The sequence below is a fragment of the Rhincodon typus genome, chromosome 22, assembly GCF_021869965.1.
Source record: "Rhincodon typus isolate 14 chromosome 22, sRhiTyp1.1, whole genome shotgun sequence".
Classification (NCBI taxonomy): Eukaryota; Metazoa; Chordata; class Chondrichthyes; order Orectolobiformes; family Rhincodontidae; genus Rhincodon; species Rhincodon typus.
The window spans coordinates 72711-87632 of NC_063353.1; the positions used below are offsets into that span (position 1 = coordinate 72711).

Below are 14922 nucleotides of genomic sequence, written 5' to 3' on the forward strand. Positions count from 1 at the left end.
TCTCTCTCTCTCTCCCCCCTACCATTCTCTTCCTCCCTCTCCCCTTTATCATTCTCTCTCTCTCCCTCCCTCTCCCTCCTATTATTCTCACTCTCTCCCTCCCTCTCCTGTCCATCATTCTCTCCCTCTCTCCATCATTCGCTTTCTCTACTCCCTCTCCCCTCTGTCATTCTCTCTCTCTCCCTCCCCCCTCTGTCATTCTCTCTCTATCCTTCCCTCGCCTCTCTGTAATTCCATCCCCCTCCCCCCCGCCTCCCTTCTCTCTCCCTCTCCCTCTCTCCCCTTCTCATCTTTCGCATTCTCCTTCTCTCTGATCCCTTCTCGCTCACTGTCTCCCTCCATCTGTCTCTCACCCACACCCCTTCTCTCTCCATCTCTCTCTCACCCACCCCCCTTCTCTCTCCATCTCTCTCTGAGTCCCCTCAATCTCTCTCTTTTCCCCTCTGTGTGTACGTCAGTGCGTTTCTGTATTTCTCCCCCCGCCCCCCCCACATGTTGCCCCGGTAACCCTGTCCCCTCCCCCTATCCCACAATGCTCCTCTCACCATGGATCAGGGTAATGGAGGTTTTTCTCCCGCTCTCCCTTCCTCTCTCCCTTTCTTCTTCGCGCCGTGTTTGGGCCCAGTGGGCTCTCTCCCGTCGCTGCTGGAGCCGAGGCCGTGAACGAGGCCGACTGTGTGTAACCTCCGGGCGGAGTGGGACCGAGGCGGCTTGACAATTACCTGAGAGCGGCCTAAACCGCCCGGAGTCCCCGCGGTAAAGTGCCGGACCGCCTGTCGCAGTGATTACCACACCCCTCCCTCCTCCCTCCTCACTCCTGCACTCTCTACACCTTGATTATCCCCATCACCCTGATCTTCCCTCCGACACCCTGATCTCCCCCCTACTCCCTGATCTTCAACCCATACCCTTATCTCCCCTCACATACCCTGATCTCTGCCCATCTTGATCTCCCCACCACCCCTCTTCCCCCACCCTTGTATAGCCCACTCCCTCTTACCCCACTTCTTCCCCTACACCCTGTTCCCCACCCCCTACCCCAGCCATTCTTCCCCCTCCCTATGCACTCCCCCAGCCATTCTTCCCCTTCCCTATTCACTCCCTCAGCCTCCAGCCTACAGTATTGTGCATAAGCAGGAATTCATTTATTTAATTCGTGTTTTATTTTGTTTTCAAAAGATAAAGATCTGCAAGGCACAGATGGTTCTGGATGTCTGAGTGGCATTGATGTTCGAAGACGTATCCCCATCAAGTTAATCTCTAAACAGTCTAACCGAAATAGAATCTCATCCCGTGTTCAGAGGAATATGAGCAGAAATTCTGCGAAGTCTCTAACTGCAGATGAAGGTGACAGGACGATAGCTTCATTACAAAATCAGGTTAAAAAGTGGTGCGGATCTTGTTAGGCGCACGTGCTTGGGGAGAATTACAGAATGATTACAGCAGAATAACGCAGCTCACCCCCTGCCCCCTCCTTGTAACTCTGCAAACCTTTTCAGCTGCTTACCCTTTTGGCAACAATTGAATCTGCCTCCAAAATCTGTTAAGGTGGTGCATTCTAAATCCTGACCACTCACTCTGTCTTAAAAATATGCTGTCTTAGCCTTGTTCTTTCTCTATGCACTTTAAATCTGTATTTTCTGTTGTTTGAATCATTTCACCATTGAGAGTAATTTCTCTCCATTTTTTGTGGAATCCCTACAGTGTGGAAGCAGTCCATTCGGCCCATCGAGCACAGCCTGATCCTCCTAACAGAAGCATCCAGACTCACCACCCTACCCTATCCTTGTAGCCCATGGCTAATCCACCTAGTTTACACATCCATGGACACTAGGCGCAATATAGCATGGCAAATCCTCCTAATCTGCACATCTTTGGACTGAGGAGGGATCCAGAGCACCTGGTGAAAATGCACACAGACACAGAGAGAAAGTGCAAGCTTCCATACTGGCAATCGCCTGAGTGTGGAATTGAACTCGGGTCCCTCGCACTGTGAGGCAGCAGTGCTAACTACTGAGCCACCGTGCTGCCCTACTTGGTATCAGCCTTTTAAGAATTTTGACACCTGTGTCAAACATCTTCTCAGCTTTCTCCAGAAAAGAATCCCATTTTCATCAATCTATCTGTGTGTTTTGAAGCCTTCAAACACATTCCTGGAGTGCAGTACCCTGCAAAAACCTGAATGCTCTAGTTGAGGCCAAACCAATGTTTGTGTTCATAAGGACTAATGCCCCACAGAACTCATCTCTTCCTACCTTGACTCAGTGTTCTCCCCCCAGTCCAATCCCTACCCACATACATCCATGATTCATCTGACGCCTTACGCCAGTTTCAAAGCTTCCAGTTTACCGGTTCCAGCCACCACCTCTTTACCATGGATGTGCAATCCCTTTACACATCCATTCTCCACCAGGAGGGTCTTGGGGCTCTCTGTTTCTTCCTGGAGCAAAGACCTGAACCATCCCCACCCACCACCACCACCACCCTCCTCCACTTGGCTGAGCTTGTCCTCAGCCTCAACAACTTCTCTTTCAACTCCTCTTATTTTCTTCAGGTAAGAGGGGTTGCCATGGGTACCCACATGGCCCCTAGTTATGCCTGTCCCTTCGTGGGGTACGTGGAACATTCCTTGTTCCAGTCCTATTCCAGCCCCCACCCACAACTGTTCCTCCGAAACATCGATGATGTCATCGGTGCTGCTTCCCTCTCTCGTTTAGAATTGGAAAACTTCATCAATTTCACCTCCAATTTCCATCCTGCCCTCACTTTCACCTGGTCTATTTCTGACTCCTCCCTTCCCTTCCTCGACATTTCTGTTTCCATTTCTGTGGATAGACTAGCCACTACTATCCATTACAAACCCACCGACTCCCACAGCTACCTGGACTATACAGCCTCACACCCCACTTCCTGTAAAGACGCCATCCCATTTTCTCAATTCCTCCGTCTCCGTCGCATATGCTCTGATGAGGCCAGCTTCGACAAGGGAGCCTCCGAATTGTCCACATTCTTCCTCAGCCGAGGAATCCCCAGCTCCGTTGTCGTCAGGGCCCTCAATCGGGTCCAACCCATCTCCCGCACTTCCGCCCTCACTCCTTCTCTTCCCTCCCGCAACAGTGATAGAGTTCCCCTTATCCTCACCTACCATCCCACCAGCATCCACATCCGGAAGATCATTAGACGCCATTTCCACCACCTCCAGCAAGATGCCACCACCAGACACATATTCCCCTCCCCTCCCTTGTCCGCCTTCCGCATGGACCGTTCCCTCCGGGACACCCTGGTCCACACTTCCTTCATCCCCAACACCTCCCCACAGCCCCACCGGCGAAGGTGTAACACCTGCCCATTTACCTCCTCCCTCCCCACTATCCAAGGGCCCAAACATACCTTCCAGGTGAAGCAACACTTCATCTGCACTTCCAAGAATCTAGTCTACTGCATTCGCTGTTCACAATGTGGTCTCCTCTACACTGGGGAAACGAAGCGTAGACTTGGCGACCGCTTCGCAGAACATCTACGTTCTGCTGGCAAAAAAGACCCGGAGCTACTGTTCCCTGCCACTTCAATGCACCACCCTGCTGTCTGGCCACCATCTCTGTCTCCGGCTTGCTACAGTGTTCCAGTGAAGCCCAATGCAAGCTGGAGGAACAACACCTCATTTTCAGCTTGGGGACCCTACAGCCCTCCGGACTCAATATTGAGTTCAATAATTTTAGGGCCTAAACTCTCCCATGTCCCTGACCCCCACCCCACACACCAGGCCTTGTTACCACATAGCCTGCCACTACACACCCCCTGTTGTTAGTCACTAACAGTTCCCATTAACAACTATTCACCCTCCCAGCCTGATCGTTAGCAACTCCTTTGTCTGTCCAACTGTCTTTCTCTCTCTTTGGGCTCTATCTTATTGTTTACTCCCTACCCCACCCACCTCCCTATTTTCTGCAAATAAACTGACGTTTTCCCAGCCACCATCAGTTCTGAGGAAGGGTCACCGGACCCGAAATGTTAACTCTGTTTTCTCCTCCATAGATGCTGCCAGACCTGCTGAGCTTTTCCAGCAACTTTGTTTTTCTTCATAAGAACTTTGTCCATTATTTCTGTCCTTGTCTATGTTAGGAGCTGAATTTCTCCAATATCAGTACTCTTTAGTTCTTGCACTTCTCTGTAATTTCACTGAAATTTTGCTACTCTATCTTTCCAACTAGTTAGTGACCTACAGAATACACCCAGTGTGTAATGGGGCACTTTCATTATTTAATACCTGTATTCGCTGGTCTATACTGGCCACGGGATGTCTTGATTTTAAAATTCTCAAACCTGTACAATTCCAAATCTCTCTAGTCTTCTAATCTTGAGCTTTTATGCATCAGTAATTTTAATCGCTTCACCTTTCTTGGCTCTTTTCATAAACCCTTAAAACCTACCACTTTAAGCAAGCCTTTAGCCATATTGTCTAAAGTGGCTTGCATGCTGCAGTATTTTGTTTCATAATGTTCCTGTGAAGTACTTTGGAATGTTGTGTGAAATGAGAGGTGCTGGATGAGTACAAGTTGATAAAGAATGTACTTGTAACAACATCAGGTGGATAAAATAAACCTAGATATAGGCTGAATATAATACAATCAGTAACAGGCAGAAGATTGGCACTAGTTGATAAAACCATGATGGGCAGATTGATATTCTCTACACTGTAATAATTCTGTGATAAGATTGGTTTGAGGAAGATTGGGGTTGATGATGGACCAATGAGGGAAATATTGCATGGAGATAAGGAGCGTAGCTGAGGTGATTGCTTTGCATCTGTCTTTGTCAAAGAAGATGATGTTGCTGAGCTGATGGTGAAATAGGCAGTAGGCCAAACACATTTGTAAACTTTGAAATGTAAATTTGACAAGGTTTCTTTTTAAAAATGGGTATGTAATACCTCGCTTTCCCAGTGTTACACTGTTTGACCTCGTGGGCAGTTTCCATCTTGAATGTGTTTTCTACCACCTCTGGATGACCTCTGACCTCCCTCCGGGACGTTCCCACAGCTGTGAGATAAGGTTGGAAACCATTCAGAATTGGAGAACTGATTATAAGATGTAAGAGCAGAAGTAGACCATTCAGCCCAAGTTTGTTCTGCTATTCAGCGAGATCATGTCTGCCTTGATGGTCTTTAACTGCAGTTTCCTGCCCTTCCCCTGTAATGCTTGATTCCTTTACTGATTAAACATCTATCAATCTAAGCCTTGGATTTACTTAGTGACCCAGCATTGACATCCCTCTGCTGTAAAGAATTTTACAGCTTTGCTACTCTCAGAAGAAATTCCTCTTCTTCCCAGTCCTAAATATGCGATCCCTTATTCTGAGATTATGCCCCTTGGTTTGAGACTCTCCCACAACAAGAAACAACCTTTTAAGCTCTGTCGATTCCCCTAAGAATGTTTCAGTAAAGTCACTTCTCTTGCTGCTAAGTTCCAATGAGCACAGACCCAGCCTACTCAACCTATCTTCCTAAGACCGTTCCCCCATATGGGATCAACCCACTGAAATTCTGTGGACTACCTCTGTGTTGGTATATCATTAGATAAATGGCCCGGACCTCTTCACAATATTCCAGCTGTGGTCTGACTAGGCCCTGTATAGTTTTAGCAAAACCTCCCTATTTTCATACTCAATTTCCTTTAAAATAATGAACATTTTATTTGCCTTCCGTATTATTCGCTGAACTTGGATGCTACCTTTTGTGATTAATGGATAAGAACTCCCATATCCCTCTGTTATATAGCTTTCTGCAGTTTTTCTCCATTTAAGTAATATTCAGCTTTCTTATTCTTCCTGAAAATGTGCATAACCTCTCATTTTTCCACACCATTCGATCTGCTGAGTTTTTGCCCTCGCTTAACCTGTCTGTCTGTATCTCTCTGTAGGAATATGACTTTGTGTCATCCTAACCAGTTGCCTTCCCTATTTTTGTGTTTTCTATAAACTTGGTTATAGAAGATTCACTTTTCTCATCCAAATTATATAATGTAAATAATTGTGGCACCAAGCACTGATCCCTGTCACACTCCACTAGTTACAGGTTGCTATCCTGAAGTGTCCTCCTTATCCCAACACTGTCTTCCATTAGTTAGCCAGGCCTCTATCCAGATTAAAAGACAACCCCCGATACCATGGGCTCTTCTCTTAGATAATGTGTGTGTGTTGTACATTTCAAATGTAATCTTAATGTGTGGTACATTATCAAATGCCTTTGAAAATTCAAATATGTTGCATCCATTGCTTTCCCTTTCACTTTATCCCCCTTATTCCTTACTACCACCTCAAAGAACTCTGGTAAATTTATCAGCCATGATTTCCACTTCATGAACCCATGCTGACTGCTTGAGTGTATGTATTTCTAAATGCTCTGCTGTTGCATTCTTTGTATTATAACTGGCCTACATTCCTTTCATACCTTGTAGAATGATTTACTCCTGCTGCTATTTCTTATGTTTTTATTACTTAGTTAATCCAAACTTTGTTACTTTTTATATATTGGAGTCATGTCCTCATGTGAAACTTTTGCTTTTGATATCATGTAGAAGGATTTGACTATGACGATGATGAGAACTATGAATGCAAAGCTGGAGAGGTGTTTGGAAGCCAGCATCGACTTCCTGTGCAGTTTTTCTGGGATTTTAAGGTAACTTTTTAAAAAAAAAAACACAATAACTGTACATGTAGATATTGAAATAATATCATAAATCATGATGTTTAAACATGCTTTACAGATAAATTTGCTTGGAGAGAAAGATGACACTCCCATTCATTTCTGTGATAAATGTGGATTACCAATTAAGATATATGGACGCATGGTGAGTGGCATTCCTCTGAACATTGCAGTAGATTTTCAGATAAGAAAACCATGATTTTTTTCAGTTTTCTTTCATATTTGGCATTTAACAAGTTATATGAAAACTGTTAATTGAGATTGCAATTGTGTTGAAAAGTGTGTGAACTCTGATTTTTTTAATTTTACTCTGGCAGATTTCGTCATCCATTAGTTTCCCTGCAAATAATCTTGTTTATAGGTTAACACTTAAACAATCTAATTTAACAATGAGTTAATCTTGTCTACTTTTTAGTAGCTTGTAATTGTCTGAAATTCAAATTGCCTTCTGCAATAGAGTTAGGTGAGAGTTAGGGCTAGTTTAGAGTCTAGAGGACATAATCTGCTCTCTTAATAGAGGGAGAGATGGCTGCGGGTGAATTTAACCTGACAGTCTCCGTGCCTTGAACGATATTGAGAAAGTGGGGTTGTCACAGTGACCTCAGCAATGCAGGAATTGAATGTGCGCTGTTGATGTCACTGCACCACAAACCAGCCATCCAGCAAACTGTACTACTCAAATATCCTGCCATTTCCCCCTCTCTGTCTTCTGCCAAAATGCATCACGTTACACTTCTCTATTGAAATCCATCTATCATTTATTTGCCCATTCTTCTAGCCTATCAGTGTCCTAAAAATGTCAATGGCTATCATCCTCACTGCTACACCTGCAATATAGGTAAGTGTTGGACAGTAGTCATGTCACTGGATTAGTAATCCAGAAGGACATCTTGGCCTGGGTGGCATGACATCGGTAGTGGGGAAAATTCTCGAATCCATTGTCAAGGATTTTGTAGCAGAGCATTTAGAAAGCAGTGGCAGGATCAGACAGAGATAGCATGGATCTATGAAGGACAAATCTGTTGGAATTCTATGAAGATGTAACTAGTAAAGTTGACAAAGGGGAGCCAGTCAATGTGGTGTATTTGGACTTTAAGAAAGCATTTGACAAAGTCCCACATGAGAGATTAATGCGCAAGATTAAAGCGCCTGGGATTGGGGGAAATGTATTGAGATGGATAGGAAACTGTTGAGGAGAGAGGAAACAAAGAATAGGAATTAATGGGTCCTTTTCAAATTGGCAAGCAGTAATTAGTGGGGTGCCACAGGGATCGGTGCTGGGACCCCAGCTATTCACAATACATATTACTGATTTGGATGGGGGAACAAAATGTAACATCTCCAAGTTTGCAGATGATACCAAGTTGGTTGGGAGGTTGAACTGTGATGAGGATGCAGAGATCCTTCAGCATGATCTGGACAGGTTGGGTGAGTAGGTAAATCAATGGTAGATACAGTATAATTTGGATAAATGTGAGGTTATTCACTTCGGAAGCAAAAACAAGAAGGCAGAATACTACCTGAATGGCTATAAATTGGGAGAGGGGAAGTGTGCAGCAGAACCTGGGTGTCCTTATACACCAGTCGCTGAAGGTAAGCATGCAGGAACAAAACTGACCCTGGATAAAATGACTGAAGGTGGCAGACACAAAGGAGTTGAGCCTGATGACATCTATAAACTGGAGGGAAAGCAAGTTAAAGCCAACATAGATTCTAACAAAACAGTCACAGAAAACATGATTGAAAATTAAAGCAAGAATCCTAAGTCTATACAAAGGTAGTACATGAAGTGAATTTTAAAAGTAATTTTAAATTGCCAATAAAATTTACCCTGTAAGATGTATCAAATTTTATCTGTTTAATTTTTAATTTATGTAATGGGGATTTTAATTGGGAAGGAACATCACCTTTATATGTGTGTAAATGTCTACCAAATCAAAACTAAGTGCTTAAAAAAGGGGTTGATTTTAATTACCACAGATTTGATTAGCTTTTTCTGAGCTGTCGGCCTCTGACTATGAACACTGGAGTACACAACCTGCAGTCCTCCAGTCTGAAAAGCCACTAATTTCTATAACCTGCCGTTTTCTAATCTTAAGCCTCTTTTTTTTATCTAATCAGACACTAATTCTTCTCTTCCATGAGCCTCCATGTTTTTAACCAATCTTTTTTCAGATACTTTGCCAAGTGCTTTCTTAAATCCATGTAGATGAGTATCGTTCAACACATTTTGGCATTGCTGGTCCATTGTTTTCAAATGGGAGGAGACAATTTGCTGCTTTCTATTGATTCAGATGGACATTAAGACTCTCAAGACACAGTTCCCTGCCAGAACTGGAAAATCCTACAAAAGAAAGCAATCCTTAACGTTAATTTTGTTTTAGGGAGCAAAATTAAACATTTGACAAGTAAAATACTGCAGGTGCTGGGAATCTGATATAAAGTTAAAAATTGCTGCAAATGTTCAGGTTCAGCGGCATCTGTGCTGAGAAAAACAGAGTCAATGCTTCAAGTTGCTGAGCTTTCAGAATTAACATTAAAATGGTGTAGCCTTGTGTACAGTTTTGGTAATCTTATTGACAGAAAGATACGGTTGCCATTCCTTAGAGCCAGCTCTCAGAACCTTTGTGAACAGAACCTTTGGTGTCCCTATTTATGTCTGTCAGCCAAGGCTCCCTGATTGGACCAGATTAACAGCCGCAATCCTCGGGATAGTGCAAAATGATGGTGTTGAGATAAAAGATCAACCATGATTTTGTTGAAAGGCAGAGTAAGCTTGAGGAGCTGAATAGCCACTTGCTCCTATTTCTTATGTTCTTAAGTCTAACTCCATTCCCATTCAAGGAAGTGAAACCGTATTGGCTTTTTTCTAGTTACTCGATCGCAACTGGTTTCTGTCGTGATGAGTCACTGCTGTTAAAAGTATTCTTTGGTAGTGTTGTTGTGACATGCAGTGCACAATTGTTCATCTTTATTCCTGTCCTTTAATACCAGTGCATCTCTGGTAAATTGTTACAGGATTCTTCCCATCGTTTGCGCGTAGTTTTAACCATCTGATGAATATGGTGAGCTGATTGACGCCTGATCAGTCCATGAACACTGGCGCCAGTATTGGGTTAGAAGGGAGTCAGTGGGTTTCATTTGAAGTAGCAAATTGAATATCTAGGACTATCTAGGGGAATGCTCAGGAGAGGGGATACACAGGCCAAAAGATATGGAGGTATTGCAGGGTGGCTATTTTGGTATTCATACCTAGAATGGGACTTGAAGAAGTAGAGCATATAATCTTTAGAAAACAGAAGCAAATAGGGTAAAAGAGTGGAAAGAAATAGTAAAAAGGCAAAATTAATAGCACTGAAATATGCATAGTATTCAGAACAAAATAAATGAATTGACTGTGTCCAGTATGCAAAACCAAATAAATGAATTAATGGCACAAGTAGAGGTTAATGGGTATGATGTTCTAGCTATTACAGGGAACAGTGACTATAACATATTAGAATTGAGATATAATGATAGTGAAAACTTGCTAAACTATACAAGACACTAGTCAAAGTTAACCTGCATTTCTGTAAATAGTTTTGGTCTCCTTATCTAAGGAAGGATAAACTGGCATTGGCAACAGTCTGAAGAAGATACACTAGGGTAATTCAACGTTTAGAGGGATTTTCTTATGAGGAGGTTGGGCTTGTACCCTGGCCAGCACAGACCATGAGCACCACCATGTTCCCTAACCGACATCTTTATCTCGGGCTTGCTGCAGTGTTCATTTTCTGCTTGGGAACCCTGCAGCCTTCTGGACTGAGTATCGGGTTCAACAATTTTAGGGCCTGAGCACCTCCTCCCATGTCCTTACCCCAATACCCACACCCACACACCGGGGTCCTGTCATCACATGAGCTGCTACCACAAACAACCCATTGTCAGATACTAACGGTTGCCATTACCAGTCACTGATTCTCCCAGGGTGACCTTTAGCCATTCCGTTATCTGCCCAGTCGCTGTTCTCTCTCTCTGGGCTCTATCTCCACCTATCATTTACCTACCCTATCTATCACCTTTTCCTAGCTACAATAATTTCTGAAGAAGGGTCACTGAACCTGAAATGGTGACTCTGCTTTCTCTCCATAGATGCTGCCAGACCTGCTGAGATTTTCCAACAATTTCTGCTTTTGTTTCTGATTTCCAGTATCAGCAGTTCTAGAAGAATAGAATTCCTACAGTGTGGAAACAGGCCCTTCGGCCCAACAAGTTCACACCCGAACCTCAGAGCATCCCACCCAGACTCATACCCCTATAACCCACCTAATCTACACATCCCAATGGGCAATTTAGCATGGCTAATTCACCTAGCCTGCACATCTTTGGACTGTGGGAGGAAACCGGAGCACCCGTAGGAAACGCACGCAGTCATGGAGAGAATGTGCAAACTCCACACAGACAGTTGCCTGAGGCTGGAATCGAACCCGGGTCCCTGGTGCTGGGAGGCAGCAGTGCTAACCATTGAGCTACCGTGCCGCCCTTTGGTTGTTTTTGTTTAGTGTTCAACCACAGAGAATATTCATAACAAAACGAGAGGGAGTAAACTGGTTTTGACAGGTACAGAGTGATTTTGGAAACTACAGGACTAGATGCTGTTTTTTTTTTACTCGCTCCAGTTTTCTGTCTAGTTAAAAAAGATATTCACACCTTATCTATCTTTACTAACACTGTAAGGGATCTATGGACTTGTAAACCAAGGTCCCTTTGTTTCTCAGTACTACCTCGGGATCTACCATTCATTGTGCATACCTTTCCCCTAGTCCCAAAGCGCATCATCTCATACTTAGTGGGAATAAATTGCATTTGCCAATGCTTTGCCCAATTTACCAACTGACCGTAGCCTAAGATAATTCTCTTCACTATCAACAATACCACTAATTTTCATGTCATCTGCAAATTTACTAATTATACCATTTACATTCACTTCCAAGTCATTAATGTATATAATAAACAGCACCAATCTCTGTAGTACGCCGCTGGTCACAGGCTCTAATCATACAACGCCTCCACCATCAGCCTTTCCTAACTGTTTGCAGGCCACTTTTAGATTCAGTTTGCCAACGTGCCTTGGATCTCATGGGCTGTTACCTTTCAGACCAGGCTTCCATGCGGAATCATGTCAAAGGCCTTACTGAAGTCCATGTCAGCCATATCATCTGCAGTACCCTCAGGCTTCTTGCAATAAAACAGATACAATTTAGCTTTCCAGTTCTCCCAAGTGCCTTACCATGCCCATGTCTTCTCTGCCTGCTGGACTATTCTGGCATTTCTTCTATATCTGGCTCAATCTTGTTCCAAACTTTACATCTGCTGTTTTCCTACACCCCCTGCCAAATCAGTTTAGAGCCTTCCCGACAGCACAAGCAAACCTCCCAGCAAGGATATTAGACCCATTCCATTTCAGGTGCAACCCATCAGCTTAGACAGGCCCACCTACCACAGAAACTGTCCCAATGATCCAAAAATCCAAAGCCCTCCCTCCTACACCAACCCTTTTTATATGCATTAATCTGACGTGTCATCCTATTCCTATATTCAGTAGCACGTGGCCCTGGAAGTAATCTTGAGATTACAACTTTAGCAGTCCTCCTCTTTAATCTGTGAATTCCTGTACGGGACCTCATTTCTTTTTTTGTCCATGTCATTGGTATCCAACATTTACAATGACTGTTGGCTATTCACCCTTTCCCTTCAGAATGTTGCTGTGAGACATATCTGACCCTAGTACCAGGGGACAACATACCATTTGAAAGTCTCATTTGTGGCCGTATAACCACTTATATTCAGTTCCCCTTAGAATTGAGTCCCCTCTCAGTAAAGCTCAGTTTTCTCCTCCCCCGCTGTGCAGCAGAGCCAGCTGTAGTGCCACAAACATGGCTGTTGCTGCTTTCCCCTGAGAAGCAATCCCACTCCCCACCCCCATACCCAAAACAGTATCCAACATGGTATATCAATTTGAGAGGAGGATGGCTACAGGGGACTCTTGAACTACCTGCCCATGCCTGCTAGTTTCTTCACTGGTTACCCAGTGCTTTTCTACCTGTCTAGCCCTTAGTGGTGATGTGACCAGATCGCTAAACATGTTAGCTATGATGTTTTCAGCCTAACAGATGTTCCATAGTGAGTCCATTGCAGATCCGGCCGCTTCTTGCAGTCAATCTGGAGTTGTGGCTGAACACACTTCCTGTGTACACAGTCACCATGGAGACGGAAGTGTCCCAGATTTCCCACATATCGCAAAAAGAGCATTCCACGGGGCCAATTTCTCCTCCCCTTATGATTCTTACCAACCACAAATGATAAACTTGGAACAAATTACTCTACCTTACCTACTACTCACCAAAACCGATTTCTCACTCTCTTCCTAACAAAACACAAACCAAAAGAATGACAATTTATACTCTGTCTCTCACCCTGTGCTACTCACTGAGTCCCTATAGCTGGTCCCTATAGCCAGTTGTCTCATGGCTTCTTCTAATATCACACTGATTGTTTCTCCCCAATCAGAATCAAGTTGTCTTTTTTCCAATTTTTATCATTCACTGCTCAGAGCACCCTCCGACCTACTCAGCGACTCCAATTCCCAGTGAGTAGGCTTCACAAACGCTGCAGTATTAGTTTTTCATCTAACCTTAATCACCCAAATTACCTGCTTCCTTTTGTCCGTTTGAACCCTGACATCACTTCTGGAGTTCTGCCTTGAGATTCAGTGAAGGTTCTTTCCTGCTGTTGCTCTGACTAAGCGAGATCTGAGCCTTGCTCCTCACCTAAAAATCCGACAGCTGCTTTGCTACCATTCACCCCTAGGTTTGCTCCACTGTCCTGCCACTGCTTCAGTTGAGATTCTTTTCTCAGAACATTCAACAATTTGATAATTAGATAGAAAACTGTAGACAGAGTAAAACACAGCAGCAATCTCCAGAAGTTTTTCAAAATTCACTCTCCTGCCAAAACCCAGTCAGATTGTTTTGTCCTGTTTCCAGTTAACAGTGTTTGTGGTTGGCTGGTTAGTGCCAGCCCTCCTATGATTGACCATTTGAATATCCAACCAATTTGCAGCCTGAAGCATAACAACAGCTTGTGCCCAAATCACCTCTAGTGTCTTTAGAACAGCAATTAAGTCCCATTGCTTTCCACGCAAGTTACCAAGAGCAAATATCTGTCTTTGTTTTCTTCTTTAAAACAAGCTGTTATTCAAAGTTCAACTCTAGACTTCAACTCAAGAGTTCCAAACCAAAGACAAAAGTGAAAAATAGTGAGGGCCTCACACCATTCCAATGGTTCTTGCATATTTGGTTGATTGCTCTACCAATTTGCTCTGTATCTCAACATTTGGCAACCTTCAGATCACTCCCAGCAGTGTGATTATATTCTTTCTGCTTTTCAATTCCAACCAAATGGATTCTATCTCTGTCCCTTCAAGGGGCTGTTTTTCTTTCCTGATCTTTTTTGGACAGTTTTAGCATTGACTATTAAAAGACCACTTCCCTTAATTTTTAATGACGTGATTCTGTTATTGCCACTGTATCATATTCCCACACAGCTCTTTGTGCTGTGGTTCACCAAACTTTGTAAATTCACATTTTGTGCATTTCTGAATGTATTATGAACATGTCTTTCTCAAGACCACACCTCTCTAAAACTTCCTTTACAACTGTACTTCTTTTTGTAGTAGTGTCCAGTTCTTGTTCCTTTATACACTTGGTTCATCTTTTCTATTTCTATATGTAGGTCTTAATTCGCCCAATCAAATTAGCTTAAAGCCTGTCCAACCACACTGTGAGAACGTTAGTCCTAGTTCTGTTGAACTACCTCAAAGTGTGTTCCATTTTCACAAGAATCCTTCATTTACCGTGATTCTCCGCATTAATTTTAGATGTCCTTCAACACTGGAACTCATTGTGTACATTTATAAAAAAAATCTTACAGAAGACCTCAGGTATATGGCTCAGAACATCATTCGATTTTTCCGCCACATGCACACATGCAGGCACATGCTCTTTCACATACACACACACACTCTCTCTCTCCCGCGCCCTCTCCCATGTACTGCCTCAGAAAAAACACGCTCTCTCGCACACGCTCTCTCGCACACACACTCACTCACACACACTGTCACTCATCCACACACACTCTCTCACGCGCGCACTCTCTCACGCGCGCACTCTCTCACGCGC

General features: G+C 43.7%; 1 protein-coding gene across 2 annotated transcripts in view; it reads left to right on the top strand.

Annotated features, from left to right (window-relative positions):
• Nucleotides 1–489: 489 nt before the first annotated feature.
• The window catches only part of cbll1 (Cbl proto-oncogene-like 1, E3 ubiquitin protein ligase), a 29952-nt gene continuing 15519 nt past the window's right edge, over nt 490–14922 (top strand). Inside the window, exons 1-4 of one of the 2 annotated variants that reach the window (XM_020521229.2) lie at nt 490–556; nt 1180–1347; nt 6576–6676; nt 6765–6848. In XM_020521229.2, the coding sequence (XP_020376818.1) occupies nt 547–556; nt 1180–1347; nt 6576–6676; nt 6765–6848 (363 nt within the window). In that variant the 5' untranslated portion in view covers nt 490–546. Of the gene's footprint in view, nt 557–577; nt 757–1179; nt 1348–6575; nt 6677–6764; nt 6849–14922 lie in introns of those variants that run through there. The other variant, XM_048610264.1, reaches the window with a different exon arrangement.